The sequence below is a fragment of the Coccomyxa subellipsoidea genome (assembly GCF_000258705.1).
Source record: "Coccomyxa subellipsoidea C-169, whole genome shotgun sequence".
In the NCBI taxonomy this organism is placed as follows: Eukaryota; Viridiplantae; Chlorophyta; class Trebouxiophyceae; family Coccomyxaceae; genus Coccomyxa; species Coccomyxa subellipsoidea.
In genome coordinates, this window is record NW_005178039.1 from 2,774,860 (window position 1) to 2,789,641 (window position 14,782).

General features: G+C 55.0%; 5 protein-coding genes across 5 annotated transcripts; 3 read left to right on the forward strand and 2 right to left on the reverse strand.

Moving 5' to 3' along the window:
- Nucleotides 1–236: 236 nt before the first annotated feature.
- Nucleotides 237–3,144, forward strand: COCSUDRAFT_65304 (hypothetical protein; the record flags this gene model as incomplete). Its single annotated transcript, XM_005650047.1, has 9 exons — nt 237–530; nt 628–767; nt 923–1,064; nt 1,200–1,263; nt 1,368–1,416; nt 1,557–1,668; nt 1,877–2,008; nt 2,233–2,466; nt 2,676–3,144. The coding sequence occupies 9 exons, from the start codon at nt 237–239 to the stop codon at nt 2,976–2,978; spliced, it is 1,470 nt and encodes a 489-aa protein (XP_005650104.1). The 3' UTR covers nt 2,979–3,144.
- A 290-nt stretch (nt 3,145–3,434) lies between these two features.
- Nucleotides 3,435–5,538, reverse strand: COCSUDRAFT_65305 (hypothetical protein). Its single transcript, XM_005650048.1, has 6 exons — nt 5,475–5,538; nt 5,205–5,361; nt 4,928–5,062; nt 4,674–4,814; nt 4,424–4,509; nt 3,435–4,256 (listed from the first exon to the last, which is right to left on the reverse strand). The coding sequence occupies exons 1-6, from the start codon at nt 5,522–5,524 to the stop codon at nt 3,986–3,988; spliced, it is 840 nt and encodes a 279-aa protein (XP_005650105.1). The 5' UTR covers nt 5,525–5,538; the 3' UTR covers nt 3,435–3,985.
- A 425-nt stretch (nt 5,539–5,963) lies between these two features.
- On the forward strand, nt 5,964–9,006 carry COCSUDRAFT_22760 (oxoglutarate:malate antiporter; the record flags this gene model as incomplete). The annotated part of the gene is made up of 7 exons (XM_005650049.1): nt 5,964–6,208; nt 6,393–6,627; nt 6,997–7,271; nt 7,532–7,691; nt 7,988–8,110; nt 8,332–8,523; nt 8,830–9,006. Coding segments are annotated over exons 1-7 (1,398 nt in total), but the record flags the coding sequence as incomplete, so codon positions are not given.
- Nucleotides 9,007–9,541: 535 nt separating this feature from the next.
- On the reverse strand, nt 9,542–11,592 carry COCSUDRAFT_40771 (hypothetical protein; the record flags this gene model as incomplete). Its single annotated transcript, XM_005650050.1, has 5 exons — nt 9,542–9,579; nt 9,948–10,754; nt 10,941–11,010; nt 11,122–11,273; nt 11,439–11,592. The coding sequence occupies 5 exons, from the start codon at nt 11,590–11,592 to the stop codon at nt 9,542–9,544; spliced, it is 1,221 nt and encodes a 406-aa protein (XP_005650107.1).
- A 1,301-nt stretch (nt 11,593–12,893) lies between these two features.
- Nucleotides 12,894–14,644, forward strand: COCSUDRAFT_61766 (DNase I-like protein; the record flags this gene model as incomplete). The annotated part of the gene is made up of 7 exons (XM_005650051.1): nt 12,894–12,911; nt 13,019–13,176; nt 13,303–13,393; nt 13,532–13,700; nt 13,858–13,985; nt 14,088–14,188; nt 14,377–14,644. 7 exons carry the CDS (start codon nt 12,894–12,896, stop codon nt 14,642–14,644), a joined length of 933 nt encoding a protein of 310 aa, XP_005650108.1.
- Nucleotides 14,645–14,782: the final 138 nt, after the last annotated feature.

Here is a 14,782-nt window from a genome sequence, read left to right on the forward strand (position 1 = left end):
AATTTGACTGGCTGACACGAGTGCTCATCTGCTCCTCTGCTACATCGAGAAAAACATGGAAATGGGAGCGAGCTCCCGCGTGCCGGCAGGTGAGGGTCCAGGGGTCGGTACGGTGCACAAGGGGGATGATCGACTACAGCTTTCCTCCAGAACCCACTCAAGGTCTTGGGGCAAACCTGCCTAGGGTCCCAAGAACCTGAATCTTTGAAACAATCTTTGAAACGTAGCCGAACGGCATGGCGGGGAAGGCTGAGCAATGGGTGCTGGAGTTTCTTCTGGACCGCGACTCGCTCAGCGAGACGGTGGTCCGGGAACTGTATGAGCACCTGGGTATGGGGGCGGATGCCCTCTCAAAGACGATCCAGGTCCGGTTGCTCCTGCGCGTGCTACGTGAGCACGCTGCCAGCATCTCGGATGGCACGCTCAATGCGCTCAACTGCCTGGCCGCCAACAGCACTGACAACAAAGCGGACTACTCACCGTTCGCAGACCTGTCCAAGCTCGTGCCCAGCCTCGATCTTTACCTCCAGGTGAGCCTGCGATTTGCGTTCCAGCCGTGGCCGGGTAATCAAGATGCACCAAGACTACCACGGCACCTTCCTGACCTGCCCCGCCTGCTTGCCACAGGTCAAGACCGAGCTGGTGCTGCAAAGCTTGCGAGGAGGGTCTCTTGATACCCTCCTCCACTCAGGAAACCCTAAGGAGATGCTTGACCGCTACTTCCCACCTCCACCAGAGGGCCTCCAGAATGCTCCAGAGGGACAGAGGTGTGTCACGCTGGGCATCTGCCCCCAGCCCTGCCTGGGGCACCTGTACCTGCACAGGCGGCCTCAAGCACACTCGGCCTGTCTCTCCCCACTGTTTCTTACGTCCTTCACGTCGTATGGTGCTGTTGTGTGACCAAAAGGGCGCTTACACCCAGGCGGGACGAGCTGGCCATTGGGCTGCAGTCAGCGGCAGGCACGCAAGTGCTGCTGGAGAAGTACCCTCCGGGGCATGTGGAGGCGACCATGCTCAAGTACGTGGCAGAGGGCCGTGCCGCAATGGGCCAGCCAATCCTCAAGGTGAACAGCCCTGCCGCCATAGTGCACCCAGTATATCAAGTAGCGGTAAAAAGTTATCTGGCCAGGACCCACTTAAATCTGCGCAATGTTGTTGGGCGTGCACATTGGGTGACGTTGAAGGTCTCTGTTGCACAGGTGATGGAGGCTCAGTATGCTCAGGGGCTGCTGCACCCCACAATCTCATCGGCACATCCACAAGGTGAGACCCGCTTCACTCTACCAGACGTTCAAGACGTGTGATGACAAGCAAATGCAGAAGGTACCCACTGTGTCGGCTGACAAGATTGCTTTCCCTGGGTGCAGGAGCCTTTGGGAACTTTTCTATTGCCCCAAAGAAGCGCCAGAGGCACAGGTACGTCTGCGTATGCCATCCTGCACTGCCCCCTGATTCTTTAGCTCCTGGTGCTATTTAAACACAGCATGAATTTTCATCTTCTTTTGGTATATTTCCACTTGGAGGGGGGGCTCAAGGAGAGTATGCATGGGGTGCAGCGCTGCGAGCAACGCTGATGTAGCGGCAGCCACTACCATCGCCGACCTGCAGGCAGCCAGCAAGGGCCTGCAGAACAAGGGCGGCCCCGACCCCTTCCCAGCCGCCATGCAGGTGAGCCACGCTGCGCCTTTCCCCCAACAACAGTAATCTTTCTGGCACCTGCAGTGCAGGCTCCACGTGCGCTCTCCGACATTGCCATTAGCCATGCAACGAGCGTGCTAATAATGGGCATCAAAAGACAAGACCATGCCCATTAGACCCATATGCCTAGTTGGGTGCATGCCAGAATATCTTCCTAATCAAGTTGTAATTTTCTCAGGCTGCGGGCGGCCAGGGAAGCTTTGCTGCGGCACTGAATGCGGTGGACCACGGCGCGGGGCCGTCCATGACTCCCGGTATGCCTGACGGCAGCGGCCGCACCGTCGGCTGGGACAGCCCCGATCCCAACCAGGTAACTCACCAGCCCCAGCTGCATGCCCGATCCCGCACAGCCCAGGACATTTTTGGGCTTTGGAGCACAATATTTCTTCGCTGTGCCGCTTGTAACCAAGCTTTGCACAGGCTTCTTTTGATGCTTGCTTCTGGCTACCCGCTTGGCTACCGGCTAGCACATCGCTGCTGCTCATTTCTGGTTGAAGAGTGTCTTTAAGTGACTTCTACGTGCCATCGATGCAGGTGACTCCCGGCGCAAACATCGGGGGCATGCTGGGGCCCAACGGGGAGCCCCTGACGGACGGCAGCATGGGCAAGTCGCCCAAGAACCGCACAGGCGGAGGCAAGCGGCGGCGCAACGGGCGCTGGGCCGAGCACGAGACCAACACACTGATCGAGCTGGTGCGGCAGTGGGGCAAGGGCAAGTGGAAGAAGATCCTGGAGGAGGGCGCCGCCGCCTTCAACAACCGCTCCCAGGTACCTACACTCTGTCCCCTTCCCCTCATAAAAAGGCGGGAGACCCTCCCATTTGGCCCTTTTTTTTGCATCGTGTCAATTTTGAGGGCAGCACCTCTGCTGCTTATTTTTGAGCTGTCATATCTAATGGGAGGAGGGTCACCTCTGGAGATGTGCATGCGGTTTGTGTCGAAGGGTGGGGCCTGACACATGCGGGGTGGTATGCGCAGGTGGACCTGAAGGACAAGTGGCGCAATCTGGAGAGGCAGGGCGTGGTGCAGGCGTCCGACGGCGTGCTTCCCGGGTCCGCCGGCGTGCTGTCCCCGGAGCAGCAGCAGGCGCAGCAGCAACAGCAGCAGCAGCAGCCGATGGTGGATGCCGCGGCCCTCATGGCCCCGGACGGCGGCGCAATGATGCAGGTGCAGGACCCGGCGGCGGCTGCAGCTGCGGCAGCCGCCGCGCATGCGCAGGCCGTGGGGCAGCAGGAGCAGATGATGCACCACGTGGAGGGCGGCATGCCTGCCCAGATGTGAGAGCTGTGCCAGAGAACGCCTCTGCATGCTGTGTCCAGTAGCAGATGTGGCGCACTAGTTGGCGTGGGCAGGGTTGCAAGCCAGAATAAGGTAATGCTGATGTGGGTGCCTGGGTGAGGTCTGACGATTGTGCCTTTGTGGTGGGCTCAAGGAGCAAGATATAAGTATGCGTCATTGCTGTCTTCGAGGTCGCCTGCTCGTTGAACAAGTAGTCATGGAGGATGGGTCCTGTACTGTTTTGGCCAGTGTATATGCTCCGTTTTTCCAGTTCTACGTAGCATCCTGAAAATCACTACTAAGGGCAGGATTGCAGCAAAATTCTATGTTGTGACTGGTGAGGAAGCACAGGCCTGAATACTTCTTCAGTTCTTCATTTCTACTCAAACTTGTTGTATATTTTTGATTGTGTCAAGGTTTTCCAGAGTGTTCTCAATTTCTGTGTCCATGGTAGAGTATAATCAGTGCGTGCCACTTACAGTTAGAATATGACACATCGTGCCCATTTGAAAAAAGAGAGTTGCAAGCGATTGTGCCTGTGTCTTATGCCAGTGGTGGATGGACACATTTTGGCAAAGCTTGCGTACTCAGATACACAGTGTGTGATTGTAATAAAGCACGATTTCAGCCTCAACTTGAAAAGTTCCATCACATGCTGCGGCTTCATTCACCGTCAAGAAGACGCACATGTCACTTGCAGGAATTTGTCCGCCTGAGCAGCAACTCAGTCCAGGTTCAACACCGCCACCAGGTTCATGCATTCCATAGAGTTCAGGCTTCAATGTTTCTTCCAGCACCAAGAGGTTTTCACACGCTGTTCTGCTCGCGCTAATTTGCCAGAGACCATCTGCAGCTACAGCTAGCTAGGGCGCACACAGCTGAGCATGCCACCTTTTGCATTGAACGAGGGGATACAGCGTTGGCAATGTAATAGCCCATCACAGGCTGGTCTTCCCTAAGCTCGGCAAGATCACGCAAACTTGCCTTACCTCTAGTCCCCCCAGAACAGCCTATTGCCACCCACTCCAACCGCCTGGCTCTGGCTCGGGCTCCGGAGCCATCGGAGGTTCCTGCTTGACCTGTGGCATTGGTGCCAGCCCCGGCGCGGCTGCCGTGCCAAGCTCAGGTGCTGGTGCTGCCGGCGCGGCTGACCCTGTTGCTCCTGCTGCTTCTGGCTGCGGCTGCTGCTGCCCTGAAGCCTGTGCTGGAAGGCTCTGCTCAGCGCCGGGCTCCTGCACGGGGCCGGCAACGCCACTCGCCTGCGCTTGCTCAGCCTTCATCCTGCACATGCGATATATCGCTGTGAGCTTTACAGAGGGTCCAGTGCGATGGGCAAAGCCGCGTGTGGATCACATGTCTCAAAGTGTCAATGGAAAGTTTCTGGCAGTGCGTGTAGGGGGCATTGCTCCAAACTGACTAGGTGACAGCAGCGGACGTGTGCTGCGCACCTTTCATTGGCCTCTTTCAGGACTCGCTCCGCCTCCAAGTTCCTCTGCCGTATGGCTTCCAGCTGCTCTGCTGCCTTCCGCTGAGCCTGCAAGCACAGCGGTACATTCAAGTCCAAGCAGCACCATTTGCAATGCACTTGTGAGGCACCAGGTTCGAATGCAGCCATGCAGAGGGCAACCTGCCGTGCCATTCCCCAACAATCTGTAGCAGCGCTGTGACATTTGCTTGTCATCATTGGGACTGGCGCACCTCTGCCCTGATGCCGTCAGACACAGCCTTGTCTGCCTCCGCCGACAATTTGCTAAGGTATATTTCCTCTTCCGGACGAGGGTGCCCCGGCAGTCGGCGCTGCTCCACAATCTCTTGCAGCTTTTTTCCAAGGCTATTGAGCTGCCATCCCCGACAAACTTGATAAGCTCCGCAAAAGAGGACACTGCACTGCGCAGAGCAGAGGAATCGGATCGATGGTCTGTCCTACCGTGGCTTGTATGTGAAATCCGCACCTCATCAGCATACTGCATGGATTTCTGAAGGCACAGCTCCTGCCATGCTTCATGTCTACTTAGCAGCAGGCCCCCAGTTGACAAAGTCTCAGCCTCCTCGAAATCTGCTCTTTCTGTTTCCTCTGCTCCAAGCATCTGTTCCCAGCACAACCAGGTCACTCACAGGCCTCTCTGAGAAGGATGAAAGATGGCAATAACTGACTGACACACCCTGGGATCTATACATCAGTTTGATCAAAGAGAAGCAGAACATGCTTGTCCATGTGGCGAGGCTCACATGGAACGGAAGCAGGCGGTCGACTGCATCTTCGAAGCTTGAAAATGCCCGATTGCAGTCTGGATTCAGCAATCGGAAGATATCCTCGTGAATATAGTCCTGTTGGCGCTTGGTGCTCACAGGCGCAGTCTGCTGGTATTGAAAAGTGGGCGCAGTCCTGCGATACAGAAACAAAACATGTTCTTATTGTATGACTTGTTCTGAATCAAGGCAAACGTCTGACGTCCTCTACAAACACGCTGCATGCACTGATGTGATCTTCCACCGTACCCTTGTGAGCTGGTTGGGAGGTTAGAATTGGTGACGGTCAGTTGCGTCATGAGTTCGTTTTCTGAATTTTGATGAGCGAGTATTGCTGAAAGTGAAAATTGCTCCAAGCTTTGCATGGGTCTTGTATGAGTCATCATGATGTGGGATCACATGCCTCCCATTGGCCTCCACATCCACAACTTCCGGTATCCATCAGAATTGCAACGGAACTCCTAGATGGCTTTGCGTGGTAGCTTGGCCTCCGCGCCTGTGTGCGCGGCTGCGCCATCTAGGATTTGCAGACATGCTCCCAGCGGTGTTCTTAAAGTGCGCAGCCAGGCATCTGCGCTCAAGGCAAGTGACGCAGTTAGAGTGGCAGGCAGGTGCCAGGTTACTTCGTTGAAAATCTCGCGCAGCCAGGTGGCCGAGAGGCGGTCTCCACTCTGTGTCTCGGCGAGCGCTTCTGCGGCTGTCAGTACCTCTCCTCCCGCGGAGCCACCATTCAAATGGGGCGCCGACATGAAGAACCTGGGCATCTGTGTGGCTGTGGCAGTGGCTGTGTGGTTCTGCCCTCCACCAGCGGGCGTCACGATTCAGGCGTGGCACCTGCTGGCCATATTTTTGGGCACCATCGTCGGCATCATCACCCAGCCTCTGCCCCTTGGCGCCGTGGCGATGCTTGGTTTGGGCGCCACCATGCTGACCAAAGTGCTCACATTCTCCGCAGCCTTCTCAGCTTTCTCCAGCGAGATCCCGTGAGCCCCACTCTCCCCCTGCTTGAGTAACCTCTGGAGTGATAATCCATGAACAGCCTGATCCAAACAGCTAAATATACACCTTTTCATTAGTAGCAAACGCCATCAGTTCAATTTCAACAATGGGTAGCCTTGTCACCTCCACCGGATGTACTGTAACATGGGCCTGCTTATGCTCCCTCAGGTGGCTCATCGCCATTGCCTTTTGGCTGTCAGGCGGCTTCATCAAGTCGGGCCTGGGCAACCGTGTGGCGTACGCGATCGTGTCCGTCTTTGGCAAGACCACGCTCGGCCTTGCGTACAGCCTGGTGTTCGCTGAGGCGCTGCTGGCCCCCGCCATCCCTTCAGTGGCCGCCCGTGCCGGCGGCATCTTCTTCCCCCTGGTCAAAGCGCTCTGCCTTGCCTGTGGCTCCGACCCGGTGAGTCACCTGGCAATATTGGGGCCAGATGCATGCATCTCCACCTTTTCTACCGGGCACACTCCTGCCATGCATTCTGCTGCTGGGCATGATGGGAGTGCACTTTCCATCTGTGCTAATTTCTTTCCATCTGCAACAGTAAGCCGCGTTTTTAGACCAATCAGGAATGCCTTGGCACGCAACAAAGGGGGTCAATAGAAAGAATAAGAGGCAGTTCGGTGCATCATGACTTGATAAAAGTTCATCTATTTTTTACCTTTTCCCTGCCATGCTCGCAACAGAGGGAACTGTGAAAGCAAAACCGAGGCACCCCGGTGCATCATGACTTGACGAGAGATTTTCCGCAAGATCCTTCCGCCGTGCGCGCAGGCGAACGGCACCGAGAAGAAGCTGGGCGCATACCTGATGAAGACCTGCTTCCAGACGTCCACCATCTCCTCTGCCATGTTCATCACAGCCATGGCTGCCAACCCGCTGGCAGTGGACCTGGCCAGGGACACCCTGGGCACCACCATCAGCTGGGGAACCTGGGCGCTGGCTGGCCTCGTGCCTGGGCTCATTTGCCTCATCGCGACGCCCCTCATCCTCTACGTGCTCTACCCTCCCCAGGTCAAGGACACCCCCGACGCCCCCGCCAAGGCCAGGTGACCCACTTGCGCCCTCACCAACCTGCTTGTCTACCCCTATCAGCTCGCTTCACTGCTACCCTCCAGTCATATCTGCCTGCCAGGGGAGCTGCAAGAGAAGAGCAGGGCCCTGATGACCGGTGCGCTGCTAGCGCCGAGCGCCTGTGCGGGTTGCGGAGGTTGCCATTAGCATGTCCAGCACTTAGTTGAAATGGCAGGATGCCAAATGAATTATAGAGAGCGATGCTCTCAGTGGACTGGGTTGCTTGTGACTGCAGGGAGGAGCTTGAGAAGCTGGGCCCGCTGTCGCGCAACGAGAAGATCACTGCGGGCGGCCTGGGCCTGACAGTGGCGCTGTGGATCTTTGGCGGTCAGCTGGGAGTCAACGCCGTCGCTGCCGCGCTCCTCGGCCTTGGCATCCTCCTCATCACCAATGTGGTGCGTGCTCGTCATGACCGCTGACGCTGTACAAGGATCTGCTATCCCTGTGATATTCTGTGTCAGCTGTTGACTTCAAGAGGTGTGCTCACCCCACTTTGGCAAATTGACAGATGCGCTTAGTGAAGGGGAATGTTCATTTGCACTTCTGCAGTGCAGCGCACCGCTCTCCCGTGTGAGATTTTACGGTCACAAAGAATTTTTGACACATGGCAGTGGCGCGTTGTACTGCAGAAGATTAAAAAAGCCGTGGTGACTCTTGCCCCATATATTTAGATGGATCCTGCGGCAAGCAGGTGACGTGGAAGGACTGCCTGGCCAATGGCGCTGCCTGGGACACGCTGACGTGGTTTGCCGCCCTCATCGGCATGGCCTCCTACCTCAACAAGTACGGCTTCATCAAATGGTTCTCCAACCAGGTGCGCCCCTCCCCTTCATTTTCAACCCTTCTATTTTGTCACGACAACCTTTCCTGATGAGTTCTCATAAATTGCTGCATGCAGCCGTCAGGCATCCTTGGGGCTCTCCTGTGACGTTGGTAAAAATAGCCTGGCATGCTGGCGTGCCATCAAATGTCTCGCATGGTTGGACATGTCTGATGTTGTGTATTGCTGAACTCGAGAGTGGCGGTGCCATGCAGGTGGTGAATGTGGTGTCCAACTTTGGCCTGGCATGGCAGCAGTCCTTTGGCATCATTGTCATCCTCTACTTCTACTCCCATTACCTTTTTGCCTCGGGCGCCGCCCACATCGGAGCCATGTACACCGCATTCCTGTCGGTCGCCATCGCCTGCGGCACCCCTGGCCTCCTCGCAGCCATCGCCCTCGGACAGGTGACTCGTTTGCTTGAATGACTCGTATGATAAAACAGCAACCTCTGACTGACTTTGTGATGTCAGAGTCTGTCATGTTTGTATTGTTGATGCACTCCTGTGTACAAAGCAAAGCAGCCCTTCCTCCCCATTTTGGCGCTCGCACTGACTTTCATGTATGCGTTCCCCTGGTTTGATGTGAGTTTTACAGGATTCTGACCAACTTCGCCTTGTAAAGGTGCAATGAATGGATACATCAAGGTGGAAGGAAGCAAAATTTCTAGGCCTGCAGCTCGGTTCCAATGGAGTTCTGTGGTGTGTGCGCAGCTGTCCAACATAATGGGCTGCCTCACAACATACGGCATTGGCTCTGCACCTCCGTACTTTGGCGCTGGCTACGTGCCGCAGGCCAAGTGGTACCAGCTGGGCTTCATCATGTCCATCTTCTACATTGCTGTCTGGCTTGGCATTGGCGGTGCCTGGTGGAAGGTCATTGGCCTCTGGTAGATGCAGTGCCCAACTGTGGCAGTGGTCCCCTTGTGATTGAGTCTCCCATCTGTTAGACACTCCTTGCAATGCACAGCGGACAGCCTTTAACGGTTGAAACGGCCAGTCTTGCCAGAGGCCAGTTCAGGCTGTGATTGCTGCTGAATGGTCACAGTGCGAGGGAGTGTCAGCATTTGAGAGGGGTACATGAAAGGCAGTTGAGCCTGGGTGCAAGCGTGCCTGTGGATGAGTTATGTGGGTGGGATATCATGGGAGTGTGTGTGGGCTCTACAGCGACTGTCTTTGAGAAGATTACATGTCCCAATAAATTGCTGGCCAGCCGTGCTGGCAGTCTGTCTCATTTCCCATTGACCAAAGATCCCTGTCATTATTTTGAGGAATGTGATGGATTGTGTTTCATTCGATACCTCTGCTGTCCTATATCATGTAAAGCAAACATCTCCTTCCAATCCAATTCTTCAAATTGGATTTATTATCGTTTTTTCATTAGCAGTAATGCAATAATATGAATCTAGAAATGAAATGTATGCGGCTACCCAATAATTCTACCCATATGGGTGCAGCCCTCTCCTGCACACATCCAAGAAAGAGTGTCAGAAGAATCCTGAGCATGCATATGGTCAGCTCCTGTGCAGCAGTGGGCCTACTCTACTTCATGAGGCAGAGATGCTTAAGAACAAAGGGTCTGAACACACACCTCACATGCTCCAAATTGTCATGCTTCCTGCTCCACTACGGCGCCTCAGGAGGATTGCACTGGTACGCTTCTTGTCAGGGCGTCCTCCTAGGCCTGCTCTGACCTTTGGGCCTGCGAACCTTCCCCTTCTTGCCGCGCTGCTTTCCTTCCCCTGCCCGACCCCCTGCCTTGACTGCAGCATCCGCGCTGTTGGCCCCTCTCTTTCTAGCATGTCTCCCTCCTGCTCTCCTGGGCCCCTCACCTCTCCCTTTCCTCCTCCTTTTCCCTGATCTTGCACGCTTGTTACTGCTCCTGCCACCCTCTGCCAACTCCCTCTGGCCATCCTTTGCTGTCTCCCGGCTGAGCACGGCTGCATCCCTCCCGCTGTCCTCATCGGCAGCGCTCAGCAGACCCTCCTCAAAATTGTCACTGTCCCCCGGGTCAGAAACCGCGTTCTGCTGCTCGGCTTGCCTCTCGGCGCGGCTGACATCCGTCATGACTATGTCCCTGTCATCCTCCTCCTCACCGTCCCCAATTTCCTGCCGTAATTCACCCGGCCACTTCAGCCCAGCAGCAGCTGCCTCCTCCTGCTCTGCTGGCAGGACCTCATCCGGTAAGCTCCTGCTGACAGACCCCGGCACGTCCTCTGGATTCAGCGGCTTCCTCCGCCGCTTCCCCTTCTTCTTGGGGCTCTGCAGCAGCCGGCGGCGGCGGCTATCTTCATCTTCTCCCTCGTCGTAGAAAGACCCCTGCTCCTGCCCTGCCACAATCTCAGACTCCTCGTCTGCGTCCTCGTCAGCATCGGCCTGTCGGCTCGCCGCAGCGGCGGACTGCACCCGCGGCCGGTCGCGCGCATTTGCGGCAGCGCTCTCGTGCATCTCGACGGCCTGCTTCCCTGCGTCGTCCATGAGCAAGTCCGGCTCGGCTGCGCTGCCGCGCGACAGCTCCTCCACTTTGGCGGCCTCTGCCAGGATGCCCATCTGGGCGTCGTAGGCTGCCAGCCTGTCGTCGGCCCCCTGGTCGGCCCCATCCTCTAGGGGAAGGTCCTTCACAACGATGGCCGAGTCTCCTGCATAAGCACAGTATCCAACTTTGAGACAACCTTAAATAACTCAAGAAACTTTTGCAACATACTGGATGTCAAAGACAAAATTCTGAGGAGGTCGGCTCTTTAGAGTCCTTAGGAAAAGGTGCTGTGTATCGGGTGGCGAGTGCTCCCCAAGGCTGGATGTGTGAACCACATGCATAAACTCACCGCTCTGCATGACATCGGCGCCATTGCCAGTACCCACGTCCTCCCTATCATCCCGTGCCAGCTGCACGATCTGTCCCACACACCACATCACAGTGTCAGCAGGCATCAGTGGGCTGTCAGCGTAAGCAAGGATCATGAAGGGCTTGCTTGAAGTTTTCAGCAGACAGTGCTTTCAACGCACCTCCACGTTCTTGTGCAGGGTCTTGGCCTTCTTCTTTGCATTCCTGGACAGCTTTTTGTCGACAGCTCCTTCATCAGTCCCTGTCTGCTCCTGCTCCTGCAACCTTTTGCGCACCCACCAGGGCAGCAGGCCCCCTTTTGTTCTGCGTACTCCTTTCGCAGGCACATTGGGATCCTTTCGCCGTACAACGACTCCTGAAGCCCGAATATATGTCAAAGTTCGCACACTTTTGGAAACCCCAACTGCATCGATAAGGACATAAGGATATGGCTTTCCTCGAGACATGAGAGAAGAAACGGCACCTGCACGCTGCCCACCTGCGATGGGTTCGACAACTCCACCATCAGCCGCTAGAGAGGGTATTTTTTTCGGTTGTGCTCCTCGGAATCTCGCTTTGACGCTGTGGATGATTGTGGTGTCCAAGATCAGAAAACAAAGCAGCAGAAGGGCTATGATCCTGATCGCCCCCATTTTGATTTTGATATATGATCGGTGGCACTTAAAATTTTTCATTTCTTATTATCTGTGCAAGTGTAGACTTCCACTGTCTTACTAATCTAATATTCTAAGGAGATAGATCAACTGCTACTTGTGTCAGGTAGTGGATTCACTTTGTCTTTGCTCTAAGTCGAAATGTTTCGTTAATCTCGACAAGCTTCCATCAAACCCCGACCGGGTTCGTCCAACGAAGAGAAATGTGACGAAACCCAAGTCCCGAACAGCAACAAGTGCCGGAAAAATGCATGCCACGTGGCAAAGCTCGCGTTTCATGATGGCTTGCACGCACGGTGCACCCCGATTTGGATGTGAATATTGACTCGAACCAAACAATATCTTGTGCAGGGTGATGTTGTGACAGGTTCTTTCTCTGTCCCGATCTCACTCTATTAACAAGCAGTCTCAGCACCATCCAAGGTCATGCTGTTGATCGCTGAATATTTGCACCTTGTTGATGGGTGTCACAGGGCATGTATTGAATGCTTGTAAGAACCGGTTTTCGTAGGACGCAAGTTCTGCCAGGAATTTGGGCAAGAAGACCACGGCTTTCCGTAGACAGGGTATCAAGGTCAGTAGACTTATTCCTATTTAATAGCGTAGCAATGCAGAGAAGCTAGAAAAATTTATGTAAGTATTGCAGTGATGCCTGATGATAGATTGGCTGACCACATGCGTGAGGGTACAGGCTGACTATAAACAAAGGTTGTGAAGGGAAGCTTTTTACCAGGCTTTTCACTAGCAGAATGGATGTTGGAAATCAAACTGTTGATCTGACAGCCTCCAGCGCCGATGACTCTCCTCCTCAGCCATCAAAACCAGGTGCCCTCCTATTCAATCAAGGTGGTTCGTTGGGTGCATCAATCCCCCATGGGTTGTCCCGCACGTTTGAGGTGAGGGTGCTCAATCCAGTGAAGTGGCTGCCAGCAGGTGCAGGGAAACGAAAACGCGATTTTAACAATGGAGGAGAAGAGGTGCGCCAGTCTGGTGTATTCTCCAGCTTTTTCATGATGTTGCTGCACTGGCCAGAGAGACCAGCACTGTGTTGTGTATGCTAGGATCTCCAGCAGAGAGGTCCAGTCTAAGCAATGCAAGGCATCCTGGTCAGTGCCATTTGTTTCATCAACCTGCAGGATGCAGCAAGGAATCGGATCATGGCCTTTGCCAAGAACGCTGCAAGTCCCTTGAAGCCTTTTGTACCCGTAGCATCTGAGCAGGCAGCAGCGCTTACACAGAGCTCACCACGCACTTTGACAGCAGCAAATAGAAATTGCATCATGGAGCACGCCCAGCAGGTGTGCCTCTGTCATCACCCTCAGGCCGCACCTGGATCCATGTTGTGCCAAGGTAGCAGGAAGGATGATTGGAGACCCAACTTGAGGTTGGATCTGCTCGGGCACAGGTGAATGCCCGGAAGAACACCGCCCTCTTGGCAGAGCTGCATGCTGCGCGCGTTGCCAGGCAGACAGCCCACAAAGGCTCTGAGCACCCAGAGGCCACTGCAAGTGGTGCATGCAGTCTGCCCACACCACCCATCAGTGTGCTGACCTACAATGTCTGGTAGGTCCCCTTTGATGCACATTGCCACGAGACTCTAACTTAGTACAGAGCCCCCTGACATTGATTTCCTCCTCTGTAGTTCATTTCCCTTATCAGTCTGCTGAGAACTTTTCAACGAGCGAACAGGTTTGAAGAGGAGGTGGCACTGGAGGAGCGGATGGCATCTATTGGGGATGTCATAGTGGAGACCGGCTTTCCCACTGTCATATGCTTGCAGGTCCGCTCCAGCGCCAGTCTCTGCCCGGCAGACCTCCCGCATATTTGAGCAAAGAGCAGGATCCAGCCTCTTTCATGCGCAACTGCATGTGTGACATGTCCTTGGCACACGTCTGAGCAGAGCATGCTGGATGTGCAGGAGGTGACTGACAGCATCTTTGCGCTGCTGAGGTCAGCGCCATGGATGAGGCAGTATGAGGCGATGCCTGCCGGGGGCCAGGCATACTACACGGCCCTGCTCTATAAGAAGAGTGCTGTCACTGGCGCGCAACCCTGCCGCCTGCATCGCTTCCCAGGCAGCATGATGGGTGCGAGCCTTGGACAATTGCTGCCTAAAGCATTGATGAAGCAGCAGTGCTCAAAGAAAAACACAGAACTGTTCTAGATACTGTGTCGATGCCTCTCTTACCACTTGAGACGCTTGAATGATGCATCATTGTGAAAGGGAATGCTTCAAATTTACAGGTCGTGGACGGCAGGAAGTGACTCTGTCCTTTGGGAACAAGTCTTGTCGCTTTGTGACCAGCCACCTGGAGAGCCCCTGTGGCTGGAAGCAGCCCATGACAGAGCAGCGCTCGCGGCAGTGCCAGACGGTGGGCTCTTATAACCCCTTCAACCCACCTTGGAGTGCCATGTGTTCCTCAGCTGTAGCGCTGAATTGGCAAAATATTTGTATTGAAGCGCTGGTGCTGCAGACAATAGCAGCGCTGGATGAAAGTGGGGAAGGGAATGTGATCTTTGCCGGCGACCTCAACTGGATCCCTGCCAACGGGCCCCTGCCGCTCACTGATGGCTGGTATGCGTTTGCATGCTTTCCGTCCTTGGCTTCAAGCTGAGACATTACTGCACCTGTCAAACCTCCGTAAAAGAATAGTTGTGGCCTGGTTTTGGTGCTCCTGTGCGCGATGTTGCTTGATTGCTCCCCTCAAGTCGTAGTTCTTAGTCGATGAAATACGTAGAGGAGGTTGACTCTGCCTGTTGCAGGGTGGATGCATGGGCAGAACTGCGTCCAGATGATGCGGGGTATACCTATGATGGGACCAAGAACCCCATGCTGACCACCAAGCACCGGACGCGCCTGGACCGAGTCCTAGCAAAGCTGAAGGATTGGAAGCCGGGCAGCATAGAGATGGTTGGCCTGGAGGCAATCCCAGGCGTGACCCGGGCAGTCAAGGTCAGGGGCGTGCCCAAGAAGTTGCCTGTGCTGCCCAGCGACCATTTTGGCCTCTTCTTCGAGATGATGCCCTGCTGATGGGTGAGCGATTGCCGGGCACGAGTGATTGATGACCGGCCCTTTGCTGCTTGTACCGTAAGTTGAATCAACTGTTGAATGTTGGATTTTAGACCTCACCAGCAAATGAGAGATGTGGCCTGTCTAGCTGATGTCAGA

Coding starts and splice junctions, on each gene's coding strand:
- COCSUDRAFT_65305 (XM_005650048.1), bottom strand. CDS start 5,524: ATGACGCAACTGACCGTCACCAATTCTAACCTCCCAACCAGCTCACAA. Junction 5,063..5,204: donor ACCGCCTGCTTCCGTTCCAT/GTGAGCCTCGCC, acceptor TGCTGGGAACAG/ATGCTTGGAGCAGAGGAAAC. Junction 4,257..4,423: donor CTGAAAGAGGCCAATGAAAG/GTGCGCAGCACA, acceptor TCGCATGTGCAG/GATGAAGGCTGAGCAAGCGC.